Raw genomic sequence first — 26,346 nt, forward strand, 5'->3', positions numbered from 1 at the left:
AAGCTCCTTGCACAGAGAGCCTTTTCAGCCCTTGAAAAACAAAGGTCCATTTGACTCGTGGCAAACGGAAGATCTATTTACATTTCTCTCCTCTGTTTAAGAGTTTAATTAAATTCAACGTTTCTATCAGATAAATGGAAAAGATGATGAAATCTGTGTCGTTTTCAGAATACCATGGATTGAGATTTAGTTCAAGGAGCAAGCTGGGTGGCTCCTTTCAATGATTGTTGGATGAAGGTTAAAAAAAAGTTGTTCCAAGCCCACAGCACTTGGAGTACATCAACGTTTTAGGTTTATGGCAAACAAGGCCTCCCCAGGCTCCGTTCAGCTTGCTTGGATAATACTACTTCCGATAGACTGGAAATGTGGCTTTTCAAAATAAGAACTCTAGCGCTGTAAGTGTTAATACAACTTGAATCTGACCTCGCAAGTGGAAAAGTAATGTTTACATTGACAGATGATTGCCTGGACTAATGGTGGATGACTATGAGTCATCACACACTCACTTCACAGCTGTCTAAAGAGTATACTTTTTTTCTTTAAGATGGCGTCGGCTCCTGAGTGGAGCCATCTGGTGGTGGTACATTTTATTCAACCAAATCAACTAACAGACTAATAATCTCATGACATTTAGTCGACTCGACACACAAACATTTCAGGTGACTAAAAAGTGCAAAAAGTGACATTTTGTGAGCTTGTAGATCTGCTGTTTTCACTAGTTTGGGTACCAGGCAAACAATGACTTTCTCTTTTGCGACTTGAGCTAAAACGCTTTCGGAATGCATATTTATAAAAGTCATTCATCCTGACAGGTTACATGATTTATCCCCCCTCCCCAATGCAACACAGTGATGGTATTTTGCACGCACACAGACAAGTGCTTGACTTAACCCATTCTGACCGGCCACCCATTTTGGTGTTAGCATCATGTTATGCTTTATCTATTGAAAAATAGCAGATCTACAAGCTCATATCGCGCCAATGCTGGCTGCAGTGTAGCTTGTTCGTTAGCTGTCACTCGTTCATTAATTTGTTTCACCTGTGTACTCTCAGAAGCGCATTGAAGTGAAGTGGGCATAGTGTGTGTGTCACTGTGTTAGTCTCTTCTGCCGTCATGCAGGACTTTCAAATTATTGTAAACACAACATGAACATAGTACTCTTATTATGCATATCGCATTCTCGCCAAGATATATTTCTGAGTAAATAAATAAATAATACTAATGATAAAAAAGAAATAAACAAATGGTTCAAGCCCATAAATTAATATTCGAGTGCCAAACCTAACGAGCGAACAGCCCGTGTGTGTGTGTGTGTGTGTGTGTGTGCGTGTGCGTGTGCGTGTGCGTGTGTGTGTGCTTGTCTATGCCTCAGAATATTTTGATAGTACTTTGGAATGTATCAGTGTCACTTGCACTATACTTGCCGTGTTCTTGTTCAGTCTACAGTACACCAAGTCGCTTCAACAAATATAGCAAATCTACAAGCTCACAACGCGTCAGAATTTGTTATTTTTGGTGATTGTTCCTCCCAAAATAGTGACTGTTTACTGCTGTAGGCCTAGTTTATGACTTTCAGCACCAGAGACAGATCCCCCATGGCTGTGGGACTAGTTTATGACTTTCAGCACCAGAGACAGCTCCCCCATGGCTGTGGGACTAGTTTATGACTTTCAGCACCAGAGACAGCTCCCCCATGGCTGTGGGACTAGTTTATGACTTTCAGCACCAGAGACAGATCCCCCATGGCTGTGGGACTAGTTTATGACTTTCAGCACCAGAGACAGATCCCCCATGGCTGTGGGACTAGTTTATGACTTTCAGCACCAGAGACAGATCCCCCATGGCTGTGGGACTACTAGATTATGCAGACTGTGAGACTAGTTTATGACTTCAGGACCACAGACAGCTCCCCTCACTGCTGTGGCATTAGGCTCTATTTGTAAATAACTCTTCATACTTATCCGGGCCTCTTCCGACTTCCTTCACAGGCCAGATTAACCCTTTGTGGTGCCCGGTATTACGACCAGGGCTTGGCGCTTAGCATTTTTCCAAGTAGCACGTGTGCGACTAAGTTGAAAAATCTAGTAGCACACAAATTATTTTAGGAGCACGATGAAAAGTTATCAAATAATGTGTTTTTGAGGGGCGCTAGCCCCTCATATGTATACCGGTATACCTAGCTTTAGTCCCCACACATCTCATGATTTGCCATTGACGATAAACTAAATATGACGTAAATTAAACATCAAAACATTAAATGCCATTGACATTGAAAGGAAAATGTCATATGTACATAATATGCAAACCAGCTATTAAACCAATCACAGCTAGGTATTCTGATGTACGAGATGATTCATGATGATGTATGATGATAAAGAGTGTCCCTCACTTCACCCAGGTGTGATTTTTATTAAGTGGTGCAAACCACTTCTACATCCAGCTTACAATGCCCGGTACGTGTTTGTGTGTGTGTCTGTGTGACGTGTTTGTGTGTGTGTCTGTGTGAGCATGGAACGAGAGGAGTATGTGACATGGCTGCCACCTGCTGGACGCACGGGAGTTGCACCACTTGGTTCACACTGGTGTGATTTTTCTTTAATAAAGTGATATGAGGTAGGGACGGGCAATATGGCAAAATATTATATCACAATATCTTTTCAGCAATTATCAAAATATTGATATTCATCAGGATATAATTTTTATGTTTATTTTTATACAATCTATATAACCAATTTGTTTTTATGCTGATATACTTTTTTTTAATGCAGATAGATAGATAGATAGATAGATAGATAGATTAATTTAATTAAATTATTATCTATAGCTATCTATCTATGTTGCTCATGGATGCATGGATGGATAGACAGACTATCCGTTTTTATCCTGCTGTTCTATCATGTGATATTCGATGCTGGGCAAGATGATCGATTGTGAATTAAATTGTAACATTCTCCTTGGCTTTGACTGCTTCAGACAGAACATCTGACACACAGCTACGGTAGACTATTAATTTACTAAGCTGGTAACTTACTCGGCTGCCTACCGCTGCTCGTTAAGCAGGTTACACAATGGATGGACCACTGATATTTATCCAGCCAGGTCGGTGATTACTAATATCATTCATGCTGTGCAACACATGCTTTTGTAAGCGACGCTAAGGATTGTTTTGACCGATAATAATCCGTCATGTGCGTGCGCACGTGCACTCTTTATTTGTGCGTGCAGCCGTGAACAGTGTTTCTCCCGCATTTGGTTAAAAGTTGGCGTTCGAACTTTACAAATAAGTTTAGTATTAAACGTGTCGGGGACGCTATCATGCTGCGTTCACTCTGACGCTCTAGTCTGTGCTGCCTGCGAGGGAACAACAGACACACACGGCATATGAGCACAGAGTGCTAAAAGGGGGAGGGCCGAGGGCGGTGCGGTAGAAGCAAGGGGAACAGATCTTCAAGCTAAAATGCATCGAGCCTCAACACGTTGTTAGCTTGTAGATCTGCTCTTTTTGGCGAACGACACCGCCGTACTACAAATATAAATGTAGGTATAGAACTGAACCAGCTCAGTGGCCTTGTGGTTAGAGTGTCCGTCCTGAGACTGGGAGGTCGGGGTTCAATCCCCGGCCGGGTCATACCAAAGACTCTAAAAATGGGACCCAGTGCCTCCCTGCTTGACACTCAAGGGTCTGATTGGGGGGGTTAGTCCCTGCTTGACACTCAAGGGTCTGATTGGGGGGGGTTAGTCCCTGCTTGACACTCAAGGGTTGGATTGGGGGGTCAGTCCCTGCTTGACACTCAAGGGTTGGATTGGGGGGTCAGTCCCTGCTTGACGCTCAGCATCAAGGGCTGGATTGGGCGGTCAGTCCCTGCTTGACGCTCAGCATCAAGGGTTGGATTGGGGGGTCAGTCCCTGCTTGACACTCAGCATCAAGGGTTGGATTGGGGGGTCAGTCCCTGCTTGACGCTCAGCATCAAGGGTTGGATTGGGGGGGGTTAGTCCCTGCGACATACTAGCGTCATGTCCAGAAGGTAAGCAAGAACACCATATACCAACTGTGTGTGTGTGTGTGTGTGTGTGTGTGTGTGTGTGTGTGTGTGTGTGTGTGTGTGTGTGTGTGTGTGTGTGTGTGTGTGTGTGTGTGTGTGTGTGTGTGTGTGTGTGTGTGTGTGTGTTAAGGCTGTACCCTAGCCCTGTTTTTAGGACTCGAACATTTGCAGGAATTTCCGAGCGAACATCCGAACCATTTGGTTAATTGGTGCTAATTAATTAATTTCTCTGAGTGCTTTTAACCAGGCTGCAATTCATAAATAGATCCTCCGGGGCGACGTTGCATAGACGATCAGTGAAATAATGGTTAAGTTCATCAGGGGTTGGTGAGGGTTGCTACCGGGTTGGCCGACCGGGAAGGTGTGCATTTTGAGTGTGGATACAACCGTCTTTACTTTTAATACACTATAATGACAACACGAGATATCCGTCTTGAACATGATCAGAGCGCAGCGTGTAGCGCGTCTCCCCCTCCCTCTCTCTCTCCCAACACGCGCACACACACACACACACACCGTCTAGTGGCTCTGATGACATGTGCTCCGCTGCTGGGGCCGTGCCACGAGCGGCCGTGTGTGCATCCTCGCAAACAGCGAAAATAGCCGATCTGCGACTGCAGGAGGAATAGGCTCGCAGCACTCTCGTCGGGAGGGGTGCAGCACAAATATCCTACGAGTAGGGCAACGAAATGGTCAGCTACTCCCTGATGCGAGCTCATCATTCCATAAAAATGAGCCATGAGTTGAATGAGTTGCTGGCAGCCTGGCAGGCAACGAGAGCGTAGCTTGATCGTTAGTTTCATCGTTTCATTAATTTGTTCCACCTGTGTATGTAGGCTACTCTCAGAAGCGCATTGAGTGTGATAAACAAAGTATATCACAGCCCCAGCATGTAGACCATCACTGTAATAGCACCATACGAGGGAAATCAAATAGGTGAGACGGACACAGACAGCTCATGTTCACAGCTCCACACAGGACACTGTCCTCACAGCAAGTGAGGCTTTTTATTGATTATTAGACACACCCATAATCACACCACACCCACTCGCAGGTGGCACTGATCAGTGTTCAATTCATCATTAACAAGCACCAAAATAATAATAAGTTTGCCTCTATATATAGGTTACAATTAAGAGCATATCTTAACACCCCCACTATGGTCTTAGATTGTCACCTTACTTTTCTTTCTTTTTTTTTTTCTCTCTTTTTTTCAGTTTCACTTTCCAAACATAAAGTCAGCTAACTTAATCAACTTAAATTTTGTAGCAGGTTTAGTCATAACATCTGCTACATTTTCATTAGTTGGACAATAATGCAACACCACATTACCATCAGACACATGTGATCTAATAAAGTGGTATTTTGTGTCTATGTGCTTACATCTTTGTCGGCTTACAGGATTTTTTGCCAAAGCAATTGTTCCCTGGTTGTCCTCATAAACCATAGATGTACCATAATCATATTTGTCAAGATCAGATATAGGCACTCTTGGATTGTTGCGGCTAGTGCCATATATTCTGCTTCACAAGTGGACAGTGCGACAGTGGGCTGCTTTTTGGTTTTCCAAGAAACCAGACTGCCATTTTTGGATAGGCCAATACAATAACCAGTAGTACTTCGTCTGTCATGATCAGCCGCCCAGTCTGAATCACTGTACGCTTGAATAACTAGTGTTTCACACTTTCTGTAACACAATTCTTTGTCAACTGTACCTTTAAGATACCTCAGAACATGTTTTACTGTTACCCATTGCTCATCAGTTGGCTCTGCAAAGTATTGTGACAGTTTACTTACGATGTAACTTAGATCAGGTCTTGTACAAACGGTCAAATAAATGAGGCTACCGACTGCCTCTCTGTATAATCTGACATCAGCCATCATGTCAGTATTATCAGTATAGTTTAGTTTTTGTTCACTAGGTGTTGACCTGGGTTTGCACTCTTGCATGTCAAACCTTTCTATAATTTTTTCCACATACTTTGCTTGAGACATTTTTACACAGTCATCAATCTGGTTAAAATCAATGCCTAGAAAATGTCTAAGTCTGCCCAAATCCTTCATTTTGAACCTTGATGCAAGCTTGTTCTTTACATCCCTCAGAACATTTTCATCACTTGCAGCAATGATCAAGTCATCAACCCATATTACCATTAACACCTTTTCATTTTCAGTTTCTCTGGTGTACACACAATGATCGGCTTGATTTTGTACAAAATGAATTTGGGTCAGGTATTCATGTAAAACCTTATTCCAATTCCTGCCAGATTGTTTTAGCCCATACAATGATCTTTCTAGTCTACAAACTAATTTTTCATTGTTGTTGGATTTGACCTCATAACCCTCTGGTTGTTCCATATAGATTTCACAGTCTATAGGTGCATTCAAGTAGGCAGTTTTGACATCCATTTGGTGCAGAATCAGGTTTTCCTGTGCTGCTTTCTGCATCAACACTCGGACACTTGTCAAATTTGCTGTAGGAGAAAACGTCTCCTCATAGTCAACTCCCATCTTTTGACTGTATCCCTTAGCCACATATCTGGCCTTGTACTTTTCAGACCCATCAATGTTCTGCTTGATTGCATAGACCCATCTACCCCCCACTGCTTTCTTACCCTGAGGTAAATTGGTTAAGGTAAATGTGTTATTCTCTTTAAGTGATTGCATTTCCTCATCCATCGCATGGACCCACTCTTTTGACTTGTCTGAGCTTAAGGCTCCTTTTAAAGTTACAGGTATGTTACATGTCACTCTATAACAGTAATCTATGTTACTCTGGACCTGGTCACTTTCCTCACCAGATGTATAATCAGAAACAGAAACATAGTCACGTAGGTAGCCTGGCTTTCTTCTTATTCTAGATGGATATTTCTTTGGCTCAGGTAACTTAAATTCAACTGCCTGTGGTTGGATACCCCCCTCAGCCCCATTAACTGGAACTGCAACAAGTGGACCTTGGCCTTGCCTAGTAGTTCCACTGGCCCTGGATTCCACCATCAGGTCATCATCATCATCATCAATAGGTGCACTCTTAGTCTGAGTCTGTTGCTCTACACCAGTTTTAGAAACAAACTTTACTAATCTGTTCCTTTGCACTTTTCTGCTGTCAGGAAAATAGACAATGTATGCTGGACTGGTTTTGTCATACCCAATAAACACACACTTTTCACACCTTGGATCAAGTTTTCTTTTGTCCTGAATATAAGCAAAACACTCTGATCCAAACTTTTGCATTCTGGACAGGTTGGGCTGTCTCCCTGTCAGTGCTTGTACTGGGGTCTGCTTTGTGCGTTTATTAAAACACCTGTTCCTGATAACAGCCGCTGTCTGTACAGCATAAGGCCACAAACCTTTTGGTAGCGCACTCTCAATTAACATGCATCGTGCCATATCAAACAATGTGCGCCAATTTCGCTCAGCTGTTCCATTTTGATGTGGAGAATACGGTGCTGAGGTCTCGTGTTTGATGCAATTCTTAACCATTAAAGATTTGAAAACCTTTGAAGTGTATTCAGTACCATTATCAGATCTTAAACGTTTAATTTTCCCATAAGGGGCTGTGTCAGCAAGAAACTTCTCAGTGCCTTGCACTGTGTCACTCTTATTCTTGAGAAAATACACAAACACTGCACTGGAAAAGTCGTCAGTAAATGACAGTGCATACTTGTACCCCTCTCTAGACTCTGGGTGTAGAGGGCCTGCCAGATCAGTGTGCACCAGCTCTAATGGTGCGGTAGCCCTCACATCAGGCGCTCTACTCCTGGTTTGAACAAACTTGCCCTGAGTACACACTTCACATTGTGGAGGTTTGTTAGCTTTACCTTTAATTTCCATACCTTCCACGACATGTGGTAAGCTCTGAACATCATCATAGTTACAATGCCCTAGTATTTCGTGCCAAGTTTGCAAATCAAAACACCCTTTAACTTGGTCATCACATTTCACATCATCTTTTACAGTGTGCAAATAGTAGAGTCTATCGTGCACGTGAATGGGGAATTTCGTACCGTCTGTGTGTATCAGGACGTTCTTCCCCTCCTTGAAGATCACTGTCGCTCCGCTGGCAGTCGCCGATTTCACTGAGAGAATGTCTTGTGGGTAAGAGGGAATGTACAACGCCCGTTTCAGCGTCGTCTTGAGATGGCGGCCACGGCTGTCCATCAGAGATACCACTGCATCCCCTCGGCGCTCTGCTACGCCTTTGCATCTTGTACCATCAGCCAGCTCAACACAGTGCGACTCAGGCTGGAAGGTTTCGTCAAATCGCTTGAACTTGTCAAGGTCTGTCACAATGTGCGTGGTTGCCCCGCAGTCGACCATCAGGCCCCTCGCGTCGACACCCCGGGTTGGCTGGAACTCCGCTGCAGTCCCTTCTCGCACATGGAACGCGTACTCGTCCTCCTCGTCACCGGTCGCCTCCTCCGAAACCTGCCGCGCGTCGTCTCGGCGCTGTCTCCTGCAGGTCGTGTCTTGGTGGGTGGTGCTCCTGCAGTATTTACACCACAGTTTGCGTCGGCACGTACGGGCCATGTGCCCCTTCAGGCCGCACCTGTAGCACACCACATCTGCTGCTGCTGTCCGTTCACCTGGACCTGCTGCTCCTCTCCCTCTCGATGGTCGCTGTTGCGCCCGCGCCGCCATCACGTTGTCCTCGGCGTCTGGGATGCGCATCGTCTCCGTGTCCTCGTAGCTCCTTAATTTTGTCTTGAATTCAGCAAATGGTAATGTCTCATCTGCTTGCGAGACATGAATGGCAAATGGCTTAAACGACTCGGGGAGCCCCTTCAAAACCATTGCAACTAGCAACGCATCACTTAAAGTCTCTCCGGCGTTTCTCAACGCCGTAATGGCGGTCTCTGCGCGGATCACATAGTCTGTCACACTCTCGTCACTTTGCTTGAGCAGCGAGGTAAGTTGGGTGTAAAGGCTGATAACCCTCGGCTTTCCTTTACCCGCATAATAGTCAGTCAGGATTCCCAGCGCTTTCCGCCCGTCGTCCGGTGCTTCTCTCATCACCAGCGACACACTTTTATCATCCAGGAGCTGAATTAACTCTGCATACGCTTCCGCGTTTTTCGTCTCGTCTTGCCTCCGAGCTGCTTCTGCTCCGTCGTCAGCGTCATCTATCTCGGGCTCTGCTGAAATTGTCTCTTTCAGCCCTTTCAAACAAAGGTAGGCCAAGAACCTCGTCAACCCGTCAAACAGTCGCGACCAACGGCTACTTGCCTCTGTTGTTCTTTTCATGATGCTATGACCCGACGTGTAAAACACGTACCAGTCGAGTGAATGGCCTACTAAACTGCTGGGCCTGGGCCCATAACCTGATAAACAAAGTATATCACAGCCCCAGCATGTAGACCATCACTGTAATAGCACCATACGAGGGAAATCAAATAGGTGAGACGGACACAGACAGCTCATGTTCACAGCTCCACACAGGACCCTGTCCTCACAGCAAGTGAGGCTTTTTATTGATTATTAGACACACCCATAATCACACCACACCCACTCGCAGGTGGCACTGATCAGTGTTCAATTCATCATTAACAAGCACCAAAATAATAATAAGTTTGCCTCTATATATAGGTTACAATTAAGAGCATATCTTAACAGAGTGTGTGTGTGTTACTGTGTTTGTCTCTTCTGCCGTCTGCAGGACTTTCAAATTATTGTAAACACAACATGAACATAGTACTCTTATTATGCATATCGCATTCTCGCCGAGATATATTTCGGAGTAAAAAATATATATATATAATAATAATAAAATATAATAATAAAAATTAAAAAAACAAATGGTTCAAGGCCATAAATTAAGATTCGAGTGCCAACCTTAACGAGCGAACATTCGAACCCTGAATGTTCGGGGACAGCCTTAGTGTGTGTGTGTGTGTGTGTGTGTGTCTGGCGTGACATGTAGGGCAGGCTACCACGATGACTCAGCTGGCTGCTACCAGCCACCTCCACAGTGGAGTGGAGTCAGAGGGGCAGGCTGGATAAACGTGGTCGTAAGTGGTAACTAAGTGGTGGTTTGTTCAAAACCTACAATCCACTAAATGATCACTCCCGTTCAGAACGGCAACGCTGAGTGCAGAAAACCCAGCTCGCAGCAACACAGTCAGCAGCATTCTGTACCCACATGTTTGGGAGTTTAAGCCATTTTGGGGCGGGAACCCCTTTTGGTGTTTATAGCATTATGTTATGCTTTAGCTATTGAAAAAAATAGCAGATCTACAAGCTTGTAGTTCTGCTATTTTTTTAAAATCTTGGAAACGTGGAACAAATCTTTGAATATATATTCTTTCAGGGCGAATGTTTTTAACTCAAATCTTTGCTTCTGGTGGGGGGGGGGGGGCGGGTCCCTGGAACTACATGTTTTCAGATGGGGCGTCATAACCATAACCATAACCACATCATTCTGTATTCTGTATCTTACTCCTCCAGGGAGCCGGGTCGTACCTCCTCAACTACTTCCTGTACATCCTGTGGGCTCTGCTGTTCTCCTTCCTGGCCGTGTCCTTAGTGAGAGTGTTCGCTCCGTACGCCTGTGGCTCCGGGATCCCTGAGGTGAGCAGAGGTCCAGACGGGTCACTGGTGGACTGGGTTTCTGACCTGCCCACAGCCCTCCTATGAGACACAGACTGGTTTCTGACCTGCCCACAGCCCTCCTATGAGACACAGACTGGTTTCTGACCTGCCCACAGCCCTCCTATGAGACACAGACTGGTTTCTGAACTGCCCACAGCCCTCCTATGAGACACAGACTGGTTTCTGAACTGCCCACAGCCCTCCTATGAGACACAGACTGGTTTCTGAACTGCCCACAGCCCTCCTATGAGACACAGACTGGTTTCTGAACTGCCCACTGTCAGTCAGCCAGTCAGCCAGTTGAACCTGACTGTCATTAACCGAGACGTATTATTCTTCTATGTTCTGCCACACAGATCAAGACCATGACGCGAGCAGGACGCGACGGAAATGCAACGCGCCTGGTGGAGCCCTGGCGTTAGCCTTGTTTGTATTTGTTGACAAAATTGTCAATATATTTAGCCTCAGTTTTAGTCCTCATACAATTTACAATTTAGGCATTTAGCAGAGACTCTTAATCCAGAGCGACTTACATTAATGATGGGGAATACAAGCTAATAAAAACTGCAGGCCTTCTAGTCCTGGAAAGTTGCAATGCGAAAATGGAAGCCATCGTTCTCACGATAATGAAAATCTAAACATTTTTGTAAACAAATCTTAAAAAAATCTGCCTAATGATGATGTCACTGGAAGACGGTTTCTAAACTGCCCACAGCCCTCCTATGAGACACCGACGAGTAGAAAGAAATCGTGCCATTTTATATGAAGATAGGTTGAAAAGTGGTGAAGTGGAACTTTAAGCAAGAACAAAAAAGCATGGGAATCACATAAAAAGCATTTATCATGAAACATGCGTAAGTTAAGAACGTAACAGTGGAATATCTATATAATTAAACTATACATATAAACTACATATGAGCTCAGTTTTGATTCAGCTTTCCTCAGTGAAGAACAGTAGTCAACGTACGTTGACTGCGTTTTATGCAAATGTGTAAAATAGGTGTGATGGAAGATGGAGGAATGCACATTATTAATAAAAGTGTTCGGGCGAGTTTTGTAACCAAACATGAAGGGTGTATGTGTCTCTGACCAGGTCCAATCATTAAGGGTGTATGTGTCTCTGACCAGGTCCAATCATTAAGGGTGCATGTGTCTCTGACCAGGTCCTATCATTAAGGGTGTATGTGTCTCTGACCAGGTCCAATCATTAAGGGTGTATGTGTCTCTGACCAGGTCCAATCATTAAGGGTGTATGTTTCTCTGACCAGGTCCAATCATTAAGGGTGTATGTGTCTCTGACCAGGTCCAATCATTAAGGGTGCATGTTTCTCTGACCAGGTCCAATCATTAAGGGTGCATGTTTCTCTGACCAGGTCCAATCATTAAGGGTGTATGTGTCTCTGACCAGGTCCAATCATTAAGGGTGCATGTTTCTCTGACCAGGTCCAATCATTAAGGGTGCATGTTTCTCTGACCAGGTCCAATCATTAAGGGTGTATGTGTCTCTGACCAGGTCCAATCATTAAGGGTGTATGTGTCTCTGACCAGGTCCAATCATTAAGGGTGCATGTTTCTCTGACCAGGTCCAATCAGAAGCAGCCAAAACGTTAAACCGCTGTATGTGTCTCTGACCAGGTCCAATCAGAAGCAGCCAAAACGTTAAACCGCTGTATGTGTCTCTGAACAGGTCCTATCATTAAGGGTGTATGTGTCTCTGACCAGGTCCAATCAGAAGCAGCCAAAACGTTAAACCGCTGTATGTGTCTCTGACCAGGTCCAATCAGAAGCAGCCAAAACGTTAAACCGCTGTATGTGTCTCTGAACAGGTCCTATCATTAAGGGTGTATGTGTCTCTGACCAGGTCCTATCAGCAGCAGCGGCCCCTGGGGTGTCGGTGGCGTTCGGAGCTCCTATTGGAGGAGTTCTCTTCAGTCTGGAAGAGGTGGGTTCAAATTAAAACAGTTTGACTGCCCTAAATTATCCCAGTCATTCTTCTCATTTGCCGGAAATTAAACTTTGAAGACCCATTGCATATTATTTCATAATGTGACAATATCATCTCAAATGAAAGAGGAATCTTTCCTCTTTACTCAGATTCTTTCTTTATGTTTGTAGCATGTTGCATTCTTTAGATACAGGCAGTTTTATACAGCTCGGTTTCACCCTAAACAGGCCTCTCTGAAAATGCTTTGGTATTTCGTTTAATTTGTTTGCAGCACACTTCTATTATGCCCATAACATATTCTATATTATAGTGACAGAGACATACCATATATCAAATGAAAGCTGTAACGCTCTACTTTCACCAGGAACAGAGATAGAATCTCTATCATCTTTAGTTTTCAAGATGTGGCCATTTGAATGAGTCTATCACTTTTCAGTCTACCACTGTTCAGACTCTCGTTTTTGACCAGTCACATTTATATACCCATATCATATTTTTCTAATGATGTGAACATCTCACGGAATATACCAATTGAACGAGGAGCATTTCCTCTTTATCCAGAAAAAGAAATTATGTTTCTAGCATGTTGCATTCTGTAGATAGAGGCAGTTTTATACCTTGCTCAGTTTCACCCCAAACATGCCTCTGTAAAAATGATTTTGGAGTCATTTTCTTTTTTTTGAAGAACGCTTCTATTTTGCCCATAACGTATTTTCTATCATAGTGACAGAGACATACCATATATCAAATGAAAGCTGTAACGCTCTACTTTCACCAGGAACAGAGATAGAATCTCTATCATCTTTAGTTTTCAAGATGTGGCCATTTGAATGAGTCTATCACTTTTCAGTCTACCACTGTTCAGACTCGTTTTTGACCAGTCACATTTATATACCCATATCATATTTTTCTAATGATGTGAACATCTCACGGAATATACCAATTGAACGAGGAGCATTTCCTCTATCCAGAAAAAAAAAATATGTTTCTAGCATGTTGCATTCTGTAGATAGAGGCAGTTTTATACCTTGCTCAGTTTCACCCCAAACATGCCTCTGTAAAAATGATTTTGGAGTCATTTTATTTTTTTTGAAGAACACTTCTATTTTGCCCATAACGTATTTTCTATCATAGTGACAGAGACATACCATATATCAAATGAAAGCTGTAACGCTCTACTTTCACCAGGAACAGAGATAGAATCTCTATCATCTTTAGTTTTCAAGATGTGGCCATTTGAATGAGTCTATCACTTTTCAGTCTACCACTGTTCAGACTCTCGTTTTTGACCAGTCACATTTATATACCCATATCATATTTTTCTAATGATGTGAACATCTCACGGAATATACCAATTGAACGAGGAGCATTTCCTCTTTATCCAGAAAAAAAAATTATGTTTCTAGCATGTTGCATTATGTAGATAGAGGCAGTTTTATACCTTGCTCAGTTTCACCCCAAACATGCCTCTGTAAAAATGATTTTGGAGTCATTTTTTTTTTTTTGAAGAACACTTCTATTTTGCCCATAACGTATTTTCTATCATAGTGACAGAGACATACCATATATCAAATGAAAGCTGTAACGCTCTACTTTCACCAGGAACAGAGATAGAATCTCTATCATCTTTAGTTTTCAAGATGTGGCCATTTGAATGAGTCTATCACTTTTCAGTCTACCACTGTTCAGACTCTCGTTTTTGACCAGTCACATTTATATACCCATATCATATTTTTCTAATGATGTGAACATCTCACGGAATATACCAATTGAACGAGGAGCATTTCCTCTTTATCCAGAAAATTTTTTTATGTTTCTAGCATGTTGCATTCTGTAGATAGAGGCAGTTTTATACCTTGCTCAGTTTCACCCCAAACATGCCTCTGTAAAAATGATTTTGGAGTCATTTTCTTTTTTTTGAAGAACACTTCTATTTTGCCCATAACGTATTTTCTATCATAGTGACAGAGACATACCATATATCAAATGAAAGCTGTAACGCTCTACTTTCACCAGGAACAGAGATAGAATCTCTATCATCTTTAGTTTTCAAGATGTGGCCATTTGAATGAGTCTATCACTTTTCAGTCTACCACTGTTCAGACTCTCGTTTTTGACCAGTCACATTTATATACCCATATCATATTTTTCTAATGATGTGAACATCTCACGGAATATACCAATTGAACGAGGAGCATTTCCTCTTTATCCAGAAAAAAAAAATATGTTTCTAGCATGTTGCATTCTGTAGATAGAGGCAGTTTTATACCTTGCTCAGTTTCACCCCAAACATGCCTCTGTAAAAATGATTTTGGAGTCATTTTATTTTTTTTGAAGAACACTTCTATTTTGCCCATAACGTATTTTCTATCATAGTGACAGAGACATACCATATATCAAATGAAAGCTGTAACGCTCTACTTTCACCAGGAACAGAGATAGAATCTCTATCATCTTTAGTTTTCAAGATGTGGCCATTTGAATGAGTCTATCACTTTTCAGTCTACCACTGTTCAGACTCTCGTTTTTGACCAGTCACATTTATATACCCATATCATATTTTTCTAATGATGTGAACATCTCACGGAATATACCAATTGAACGAGGAGCATTTCCTCTTTATCCAGAAAAAAAAATTATGTTTCTAGCATGTTGCATTCTGTAGATAGAGGCAGTTTTATACCTTGCTCAGTTTCACCCCAAACATGCCTCTGTAAAAATGATTTTGGAGTCATTTTCTTTTTTTTGAAGAACACTTCTATTTTGCCCATAACGTATTTTCTATCATAGTGACAGAGACATACCATATATCAAATGAAAGCTGTAACGCTCTACTTTCACCAGGAACAGAGATAGAATCTCTATCATCTTTAGTTTTCAAGATGTGGCCATTTGAATGAGTCTATCACTTTTCAGTCTACCACTGTTCAGACTCTCGTTTTTGACCAGTCACATTTATATACCCATATCATATTTTTCTAATGATGTGAACATCTCACGGAATATACCAATTGAACGAGGAGCATTTCCTCTTTATCCAGAAAAAAAAAATATGTTTCTAGCATGTTGCATTCTGTAGATAGAGGCAGTTTTATACCTTGCTCAGTTTCACCCCAAACATGCCTCTGTAAAAATGATTTTGGAGTCATTTTATTTTTTTTGAAGAACACTTCTATTTTGCCCATAACGTATTTTCTATCATAGTGACAGAGACATACCATATATCAAATGAAAGCTGTAACGCTCTACTTTCACCAGGAACAGAGATAGAATCTCTATCATCTTTAGTTTTCAAGATGTGGCCATTTGAATGAGTCTATCACTTTTCAGTCTACCACTGTTCAGACTCTCGTTTTTGACCAGTCACATTTATATACCCATATCATATTTTTCTAATGATGTGAACATCTCACGGAATATACCAATTGAACGAGGAGCATTTCCTCTTTATCCAGAAAAAAAAATTATGTTTCTAGCATGTTGCATTCTGTAGATAGAGGCAGTTTTATACCTTGCTCAGTTTCACCCCAAACATGCCTCTGTAAAAATGATTTTGGAGTCATTTTCTTTTTTTTGAAGAACACTTCTATTTTGCCCATAACGTATTTTCTATCATAGTGACAGAGACATACCATATATCAAATGAAAGCTGTAACGCTCTACTTTCACCAGGAACAGAGATAGAATCTCTATCATCTTTAGTTTTCAAGATGTGGCCATTTGAATGAGTCTATCACTTTTCAGTCTACCACTGTTCAGACTCTCGTTTTTGACCAGTCACATTTATATACCCATATCATATTTTTCTAATGATGTGAACATCTCACGGAATATACCAATTGAACGAGGAGCATTTCCTCTTTATCCAGAAAAAAAAATTATGTTTCTAGCATGTTGCATTCTGTAGATAGAGGCAGTTTTATACCTTGCTCAGTTTCACCCCAAACATGCCTCTGTAAAAATGATTTTGGAGTCATTTTCTTTTTTTTGAAGAACACTTCTATTTTGCCCATAACGTATTTTCTATCATAGTGACAGAGACATACCATATATCAAATGAAAGCTGTAACGCTCTACTTTCACCAGGAACAGAGATAGAATCTCTATCATGTTTAGTTTTCAAGATGTGGCCATTTGAATGAGTCTATCACTTTTCAGTCTACCACTGTTCAGACTCTCGTTTTTGACCAGTCACATTTATATACCCATATCATATTTTTCTAATGATGTGAACATCTCACGGAATATACCAATTGAACGAGGAGCATTTCCTCTTTATCCAGAAAAAAAAAATATGTTTCTAGCATGTTGCATTCTGTAGATAGAGGCAGTTTTATACCTTGCTCAGTTTCACCCCAAACATGCCTCTGTAAAAATGATTTTGGAGTCATTTTATTTTTTTTGAAGAACACTTCTATTTTGCCCATAACGTATTTTCTATCATAGTGACAGAGACATACCATATATCAAATGAAAGCTGTAACGCTCTACTTTCACCAGGAACAGAGATAGAATCTCTATCATCTTTAGTTTTCAAGATGTGGCCATTTGAATGAGTCTATCACTTTTCAGTCTACCACTGTTCAGACTCTCGTTTTTGACCAGTCACATTTATATACCCATATCATATTTTTCTAATGATGTGAACATCTCACGGAATATACCAATTGAACGAGGAGCATTTCCTCTTTATCCAGAAAAAAAAAATATGTTTCTAGCATGTTGCATTCTGTAGATAGAGGCAGTTTTATACCTTGCTCAGTTTCACCCCAAACATGCCTCTGTAAAAATGATTTTGGAGTCATTTTCTTTTTTTTGAAGAACACTTCTATTTTGCCCATAACGTATTTTCTATCATAGTGACAGAGACATACCATATATCAAATGAAAGCTGTAACGCTCTACTTTCACCAGGAACAGAGATAGAATCTCTATCATCTTTAGTTTTCAAGATGTGGCCATTTGAATGAGTCTATCACTTTTCAGTCTACCACTGTTCAGACTCTCGTTTTTGACCAGTCACATTTATATACCCATATCATATTTTTCTAATGATGTGAACATCTCACGGAATATACCAATTGAACGAGGAGCATTTCCTCTTTATCCAGAAAAAAAAATTATGTTTCTAGCATGTTGCATTCTGTAGATAGAGGCAGTTTTATACCTTGCTCAGTTTCACCCCAAACATGCCTCTGTAAAAATGATTTTGGAGTCATTTTCTTTTTTTTGAAGAACACTTCTATTTTGCCCATAACGTATTTTCTATCATAGTGACAGAGACATACCATATATCAAATGAAAGCTGTAACGCTCTACTTTCACCAGGAACAGAGATAGAATCTCTATCATGTTTAGTTTTCAAGATGTGGCCATTTGAATGAGTCTATCACTTTTCAGTCTACCACTGTTCAGACTCTCGTTTTTGACCAGTCACATTTATATACCCATATCATATTTTTCTAATGATGTGAACATCTCACGGAATATACCAATTGAACGAGGAGCATTTCCTCTTTATCCAGAAAAAAAAATTATGTTTCTAGCATGTTGCATTCTGTAGATAGAGGCAGTTTTATACCTTGCTCAGTTTCACCCCAAACATGCCTCTGTAAAAATGATTTTGGAGTCATTTTATTTTTTTTGAAGAACACTTCTATTTTGCCCATAACGTATTTTCTATCATAGTGACAGAGACATACCATATATCAAATGAAAGCTGTAACGCTCTACTTTCACCAGGAACAGAGATAGAATCTCTATCATCTTTAGTTTTCAAGATGTGGCCATTTGAATGAGTCTATCACTTTTCAGTCTACCACTGTTCAGACTCTCGTTTTTGACCAGTCACATTTATATACCCATATCATATTTTTCTAATGATGTGAACATCTCACGGAATATACCAATTGAACGAGGAGCATTTCCTCTTTATCCAGAAAAAAAAATTATGTTTCTAGCATGTTGCATTCTGTAGATAGAGGCAGTTTTATACCTTGCTCAGTTTCACCCCAAACATGCCTCTGTAAAAATGATTTTGGAGTCATTTTCTTTTTTTTGAAGAACACTTCTATTTTGCCCATAACGTATTTTCTATCATAGTGACAGAGACATACCATATATCAAATGAAAGCTGTAACGCTCTACTTTCACCAGGAACAGAGATAGAATCTCTATCATCTTTAGTTTTCAAGATGTGGCCATTTGAATGAGTCTATCACTTTTCAGTCTACCACTGTTCAGACTCTCGTTTTTGACCAGTCACATTTATATACCCATATCATATTTTTCTAATGATGTGAACATCTCACGGAATATACCAATTGAACGAGGAGCATTTCCTCTTTATCCAGAAAAAAAAATTATGTTTCTAGCATGTTGCATTCTGTAGATAGAGGCAGTTTTATACCTTGCTCAGTTTCACCCCAAACATGCCTCTGTAAAAATGATTTTGGAGTCATTTTCTTTTTTTTGAAGAACACTTCTATTTTGCCCATAACGTATTTTCTATCATAGTGACAGAGACATACCATATATCAAATGAAAGCTGTAACGCTCTACTTTCACCAGGAACAGAGATAGAATCTCTATCATGTTTAGTTTTCAAGATGTGGCCATTTGAATGAGTCTATCACTTTTCAGTCTACCACTGTTCAGACTCTCGTTTTTGACCAGTCACATTTATATACCCATATCATATTTTTCTAATGATGTGAACATCTCACGGAATATACCAATTGAACGAGGAGCATTTCCTCTTTATCCAGAAAAAAAAATTATGTTTCTAGCATGTTGCATTCTGTAGATAGAGGCAGTTTTATACCTTGCTCAGTTTCACCCCAAACATGCCTCTGTAAAAATGATTTTGGAGTCATTTTCTTTTTTTTGAAGAACACTTCTATTTTGCCCATAACGTATTTTCTATCATAGTGACAGAGACATACCATATATCAAATGAAAGCTGTAACGCTCTACTTTCACCAGGAACAGAGATAGAATCTCTATCATGTTTAGTTTTCAAGATGTGGCCATTTGAATGAGTCTATCACTTTTCAGTCTACCACTGTTCAGACTCTCGTTTTTGACCAGTCACATTTATATACCCATATCATATTTTTCTAATGATGTGAACATCTCACGGAATATACCAATTGAACGAGGAGCATTTCCTCTTTATCCAGAAAAAAAAATTATGTTTCTAGCATGTTGCATTCTGTAGATAGAGGCAGTTTTATACCTTGCTCAGTTTCACCCCAAACATGCCTCTGTAAAAATGATTTTGGAGTCATTTTCTTTTTTTTGAAGAACACTTCTATTTTGCCCATAACGTATTTTCTATCATAGTGACAGAGACATACCATATATCAAATGAAAGCTGTAACGCTCTACTTTCACCAGGAACAGAGATAGAATCTCTATCATGTTTAGTTTTCAAGATGTGGCCATTTGAATGAGTCTATCACTTTTCAGTCTACCACTGTTCAGACTCTCGTTTTTGACCAGTCACATTTATATACCCATATCATATTTTTCTAATGATGTGAACATCTCACGGAATATACCAATTGAACGAGGAGCATTTCCTCTTTATCCAGAAAAAAAAATTATGTTTCTAGCATGTTGCATTCTGTAGATAGAGGCAGTTTTATACCTTGCTCAGTTTCACCCCAAACATGCCTCTGTAAAAATGATTTTGGAGTCATTTTCTTTTTTTTGAAGAACACTTCTATTTTGCCCATAACGTATTTTCTATCATAGTGACAGAGACATACCATATATCAAATGAAAGCTGTAACGCTCTACTTTCACCAGGAACAGAGATAGAATCTCTATCATCTTTAGTTTTCAAGATGTGGCCATTTGAATGAGTCTATCACTTTTCAGTCTACCACTGTTCAGACTCTCGTTTTTGACCAGTCACATTTATATACCCATATCATATTTTTCTAATGATGTGAACATCTCACGGAATATACCAATTGAACGAGGAGCATTTCCTCTTTATCCAGAAAAAAAAATTATGTTTCTAGCATGTTGCATTCTGTAGATAGAGGCAGTTTTATACCTTGCTCAGTTTCACCCCAAACATGCCTCTGTAAAAATGATTTTGGAGTCATTTTCTTTTTTTTGAAGAACACTTCTATTTTGCCCATAACGTATTTTCTATCATAGTGACAGAGACATACCATATATCAAATGAAAGCTGTAACGCTCTACTTTCACCAGGAACAGAGATAGAATCTCTATCATGTTTAGTTTTCAAGATGTGGCCATTTGAATGAGTCTATCACTTTTCAGTCTACCACTGTTCAGACTCTCGTTTTTGACCAGTCACATTTATATACCCATATCATATTTTTCTAATGATGTGAACATCTCACGGAATATACCAATTGAACGAGGAGCATTTCCTCTTTATCCAGAAAAAAAAATTATGTTTCTAGCATGTTGCATTCTGTAGATAGAGGCAGTTTTATACCTTGCTCAGTTTCACCCCAAACATGCCTCTGTAAAAATGATTTTGGAGTCATTTTCTTTTTTTTGAAGAACACTTCTATTTTGCCCATAACGTATTTTCTATCATAGTGACAGAGACATACCATATATCAAATGAAAGCTGTAACGCTCTACTTTCACCAGGAACAGAGATAGAATCTCTATCATGTTTAGTTTTCAAGATGTGGCCATTTGAATGAGTCTATCACTTTTCAGTCTACCACTGTTCAGACTCTCGTTTTTGACCAGTCACATTTATATACCCATATCATATTTTTCTAATGATGTGAACATCTCACGGAATATACCAATTGAACGAGGAGCATTTCCTCTTTATCCAGAAAAAAAAATTATGTTTCTAGCATGTTGCATTCTGTAGATAGAGGCAGTTTTATACCTTGCTCAGTTTCACCCCAAACATGCCTCTGTAAAAATGATTTTGGAGTCATTTTCTTTTTTTTGAAGAACACTTCTATTTTGCCCATAACGTATTTTCTATCATAGTGACAGAGACATACCATATATCAAATGAAAGCTGTAACGCTCTACTTTCACCAGGAACAGAGATAGAATCTCTATCATGTTTAGTTTTCAAGATGTGGCCATTTGAATGAGTCTATCACTTTTCAGTCTACCACTGTTCAGACTCTCGTTTTTGACCAGTCACATTTATATACCCATATCATATTTTTCTAATGATGTGAACATCTCACGGAATATACCAATTGAACGAGGAGCATTTCCTCTTTATCCAGAAAAAAAAATTATGTTTCTAGCATGTTGCATTCTGTAGATAGAGGCAGTTTTATACCTTGCTCAGTTTCACCCCAAACATGCCTCTGTAAAAATGATTTTGGAGTCATTTTCTTTTTTTTGAAGAACACTTCTATTTTGCCCATAACGTATTTTCTATCATAGTGACAGAGACATACCATATATCAAATGAAAGCTGTAACGCTCTACTTTCACCAGGAACAGAGATAGAATCTCTATCATCTTTAGTTTTCAAGATGTGGCCATTTGAATGAGTCTATCACTTTTCAGTCTACCACTGTTCAGACTCTCGTTTTTGACCAGTCACATTTATATACCCATATCATATTTTTCTAATGATGTGAACATCTCACGGAATATACCAATTGAACGAGGAGCATTTCCTCTTTATCCAGAAAAAAAAAATATGTTTCTAGCATGTTGCATTCTGTAGATAGAGGCAGTTTTATACCTTGCTCAGTTTCACCCCAAACATGCCTCTGTAAAAATGATTTTGGAGTCATTTTCTTTTTTTTGAAGAACACTTCTATTTTGCCCATAACGTATTTTCTATCATAGTGACAGAGACATACCATATATCAAATGAAAGCTGTAACGCTCTACTTTCACCAGGAACAGAGATAGAATCTCTATCATCTTTAGTTTTCAAGATGTGGCCATTTGAATGAGTCTATCACTTTTCAGTCTACCACTGTTCAGACTCTCGTTTTTGACCAGTCACATTTATATACCCATATCATATTTTTCTAATGATGTGAACATCTCACGGAATATACCAATTGAACGAGGAGCATTTCCTCTTTATCCAGAAAAAAAAAATATGTTTCTAGCATGTTGCATTCTGTAGATAGAGGCAGTTTTATACCTTGCTCAGTTTCACCCCAAACATGCCTCTGTAAAAATGATTTTGGAGTCATTTTATTTTTTTTGAAGAACACTTCTATTTTGCCCATAACGTATTTTCTATCATAGTGACAGAGACATACCATATATCAAATGAAAGCTGTAACGCTCTACTTTCACCAGGAACAGAGATAGAATCTCTATCATGTTTAGTTTTCAAGATGTGGCCATTTGAATGAGTCTATCACTTTTCAGTCTACCACTGTTCAGACTCTCGTTTTTGACCAGTCACATTTATATACCCATATCATATTTTTCTAATGATGTGAACATCTCACGGAATATACCAATTGAACGAGGAGCATTTCCTCTTTATCCAGAAAAAAAAATTATGTTTCTAGCATGTTGCATTCTGTAGATAGAGGCAGTTTTATACCTTGCTCAGTTTCACCCCAAACATGCCTCTGTAAAAATGATTTTGGAGTCATTTTCTTTTTTTTGAAGAACACTTCTATTTTGCCCATAACGTATTTTCTATCATAGTGACAGAGACATACCATATATCAAATGAAAGCTGTAACGCTCTACTTTCACCAGGAACAGAGATAGAATCTCTATCATCTTTAGTTTTCAAGATGTGGCCATTTGAATGAGTCTATCACTTTTCAGTCTACCACTGTTCAGACTCTCGTTTTTGACCAGTCACATTTATATACCCATATCATATTTTTCTAATGATGTGAACATCTCACGGAATATACCAATTGAACGAGGAGCATTTCCTCTTTATCCAGAAAAAAAAAATATGTTTCTAGCATGTTGCATTCTGTAGATAGAGGCAGTTTTATACCTTGCTCAGTTTCACCCCAAACATGCCTCTGTAAAAATGATTTTGGAGTCATTTTCTTTTTTTTGAAGAACACTTCTATTTTGCCCATAACGTATTTTCTATCATAGTGACAGAGACATACCATATATCAAATGAAAGCTGTAACGCTCTACTTTCACCAGGAACAGAGATAGAATCTCTATCATCTTTAGTTTTCAAGATGTGGCCATTTGAATGAGTCTATCACTTTTCAGTCTACCACTGTTCAGACTCTCGTTTTTGACCAGTCACATTTATATACCCATATCATATTTTTCTAATGATGTGAACATCTCACGGAATATACCAATTGAACGAGGAGCATTTCCTCTTTATCCAGAAAAAAAAATTATGTTTCTAGCATGTTGCATTCTGTAGATAGAGGCAGTTTTATACCTTGCTCAGTTTCACCCCAAACATGCCTCTGTAAAAATGATTTTGGAGTCATTTTCTTTTTTTTGAAGAACACTTCTATTTTGCCCATAACGTATTTTCTATCATAGTGACAGAGACATACCATATATCAAATGAAAGCTGTAACGCTCTACTTTCACCAGGAACAGAGATAGAATCTCTATCATGTTTAGTTTTCAAGATGTGGCCATTTGAATGAGTCTATCACTTTTCAGTCTACCACTGTTCAGACTCTCGTTTTTGACCAGTCACATTTATATACCCATATCATATTTTTCTAATGATGTGAACATCTCACGGAATATACCAATTGAACGAGGAGCATTTCCTCTTTATCCAGAAAAAAAAATTATGTTTCTAGCATGTTGCATTCTGTAGATAGAGGCAGTTTTATACCTTGCTCAGTTTCACCCCAAACATGCCTCTGTAAAAATGATTTTGGAGTCATTTTCTTTTTTTTGAAGAACACTTCTATTTTGCCCATAACGTATTTTCTATCATAGTGACAGAGACATACCATATATCAAATGAAAGCTGTAACGCTCTACTTTCACCAGGAACAGAGATAGAATCTCTATCATGTTTAGTTTTCAAGATGTGGCCATTTGAATGAGTCTATCACTTTTCAGTCTACCACTGTTCAGACTCTCGTTTTTGACCAGTCACATTTATATACCCATATCATATTTTTCTAATGATGTGAACATCTCACGGAATATACCAATTGAACGAGGAGCATTTCCTCTTTATCCAGAAAAAAAAATTATGTTTCTAGCATGTTGCATTCTGTAGATAGAGGCAGTTTTATACCTTGCTCAGTTCCACCCCAAACATGCCTCTGTAAAAATGATTTTGGAGTCATTTTCTTTTTTTTGAAGAACACTTCTATTTTGCCCATAACGTATTTTCTATCATAGTGACAGAGACATACCATATATCAAATGAAAGCTGTAACGCTCTACTTTCACCAGGAACAGAGATAGAATCTCTATCATGTTTAGTTTTCAAGATGTGGCCATTTGAATGAGTCTATCACTTTTCAGTCTACCACTGTTCAGACTCTCGTTTTTGACCAGTCACATTTATATACCCATATCATATTTTTCTAATGATGTGAACATCTCACGGAATATACCAATTGAACGAGGAGCATTTCCTCTTTATCCAGAAAAAAAAATTATGTTTCTAGCATGTTGCATTCTGTAGATAGAGGCAGTTTTATACCTTGCTCAGTTTCACCCCAAACATGCCTCTGTAAAAATGATTTTGGAGTCATTTTCTTTTTTTTGAAGAACACTTCTATTTTGCCCATAACGTATTTTCTATCATAGTGACAGAGACATACCATATATCAAATGAAAGCTGTAACGCTCTACTTTCACCAGGAACAGAGATAGAATCTCTATCATCTTTAGTTTTCAAGATGTGGCCATTTGAATGAGTTTATCACTTTTCAGTCTACCACTGTTCAGACTCTCGTTTTTGACCAGTCACATTTATATACCCATATCATATTTTTCTAATGATGTGAACATCTCACGGAATATACCAATTGAACGAGGAGCATTTCCTCTTTATCCAGAAAAAAAAAATATGTTTCTAGCATGTTGCATTCTGTAGATAGAGGCAGTTTTATACCTTGCTCAGTTTCACCCCAAACATGCCTCTGTAAAAATGATTTTGGAGTCATTTTATTTTTTTTGAAGAACACTTCTATTTTGCCCATAACGTATTTTCTATCATAGTGACAGAGACATACCATATATCAAATGAAAGCTGTAACGCTCTACTTTCACCAGGAACAGAGATAGAATCTCTATCATCTTTAGTTTTCAAGATGTGGCCATTTGAATGAGTCTATCACTTTTCAGTCTACCACTGTTCAGACTCTCGTTTTTGACCAGTCACATTTATATACCCATATCATATTTTTCTAATGATGTGAACATCTCACGGAATATACCAATTGAACGAGGAGCATTTCCTCTTTATCCAGAAAAAAAAATTATGTTTCTAGCATGTTGCATTCTGTAGATAGAGGCAGTTTTATACCTTGCTCAGTTTCACCCCAAACATGCCTCTGTAAAAATGATTTTGGAGTCATTTTCTTTTTTTTGAAGAACACTTCTATTTTGCCCATAACGTATTTTCTATCATAGTGACAGAGACATACCATATATCAAATGAAAGCTGTAACGCTCTACTTTCACCAGGAACAGAGATAGAATCTCTATCATCTTTAGTTTTCAAGATGTGGCCATTTGAATGAGTTTATCACTTTTCAGTCTACCACTGTTCAGACTCTCGTTTTTGACCAGTCACATTTATATACCCATATCATATTTTTCTAATGATGTGAACATCTCACGGAATA

The 26,346-nt window shown here is 39.5% G+C and overlaps 2 protein-coding genes across 2 annotated transcripts in view; both read left to right on the forward strand.

The window, feature by feature from the left end:
* Nucleotides 1-9,463: 9,463 nt before the first annotated feature.
* On the forward strand, nt 9,464-12,553 carry LOC310874826 (uncharacterized protein; the record flags this gene model as incomplete). The annotated part of the gene is made up of 5 exons (XM_083787693.1): nt 9,464-9,502; nt 9,924-10,052; nt 10,489-10,611; nt 10,989-11,058; nt 12,494-12,553. 4 exons carry the CDS (start codon nt 9,464-9,466, stop codon nt 11,052-11,054), a joined length of 357 nt encoding a protein of 118 aa, XP_083643819.1. The 3' UTR covers nt 11,055-11,058; nt 12,494-12,553.
* LOC310874827 (H(+)/Cl(-) exchange transporter 4-like) overlaps nt 11,699-26,346 on the forward strand; it is a gene marked incomplete at both ends in the record, with an annotated part of 41,888 nt that continues 27,240 nt past the window's right edge. The window contains 2 exons of the mRNA XM_083787694.1: nt 11,699-11,707; nt 12,494-12,574. Of these exons, the coding sequence (XP_083643820.1) occupies nt 11,699-11,707; nt 12,494-12,574 (90 nt within the window). The remainder of the gene's footprint in view (nt 11,708-12,493; nt 12,575-26,346) is intronic.

Source organism: Protomyctophum parallelum (assembly GCF_964188405.1).
Source record: "Protomyctophum parallelum genome assembly, chromosome: 17".
NCBI lineage: Eukaryota > Metazoa > Chordata > Actinopteri > Myctophiformes > Myctophidae > Protomyctophum > Protomyctophum parallelum.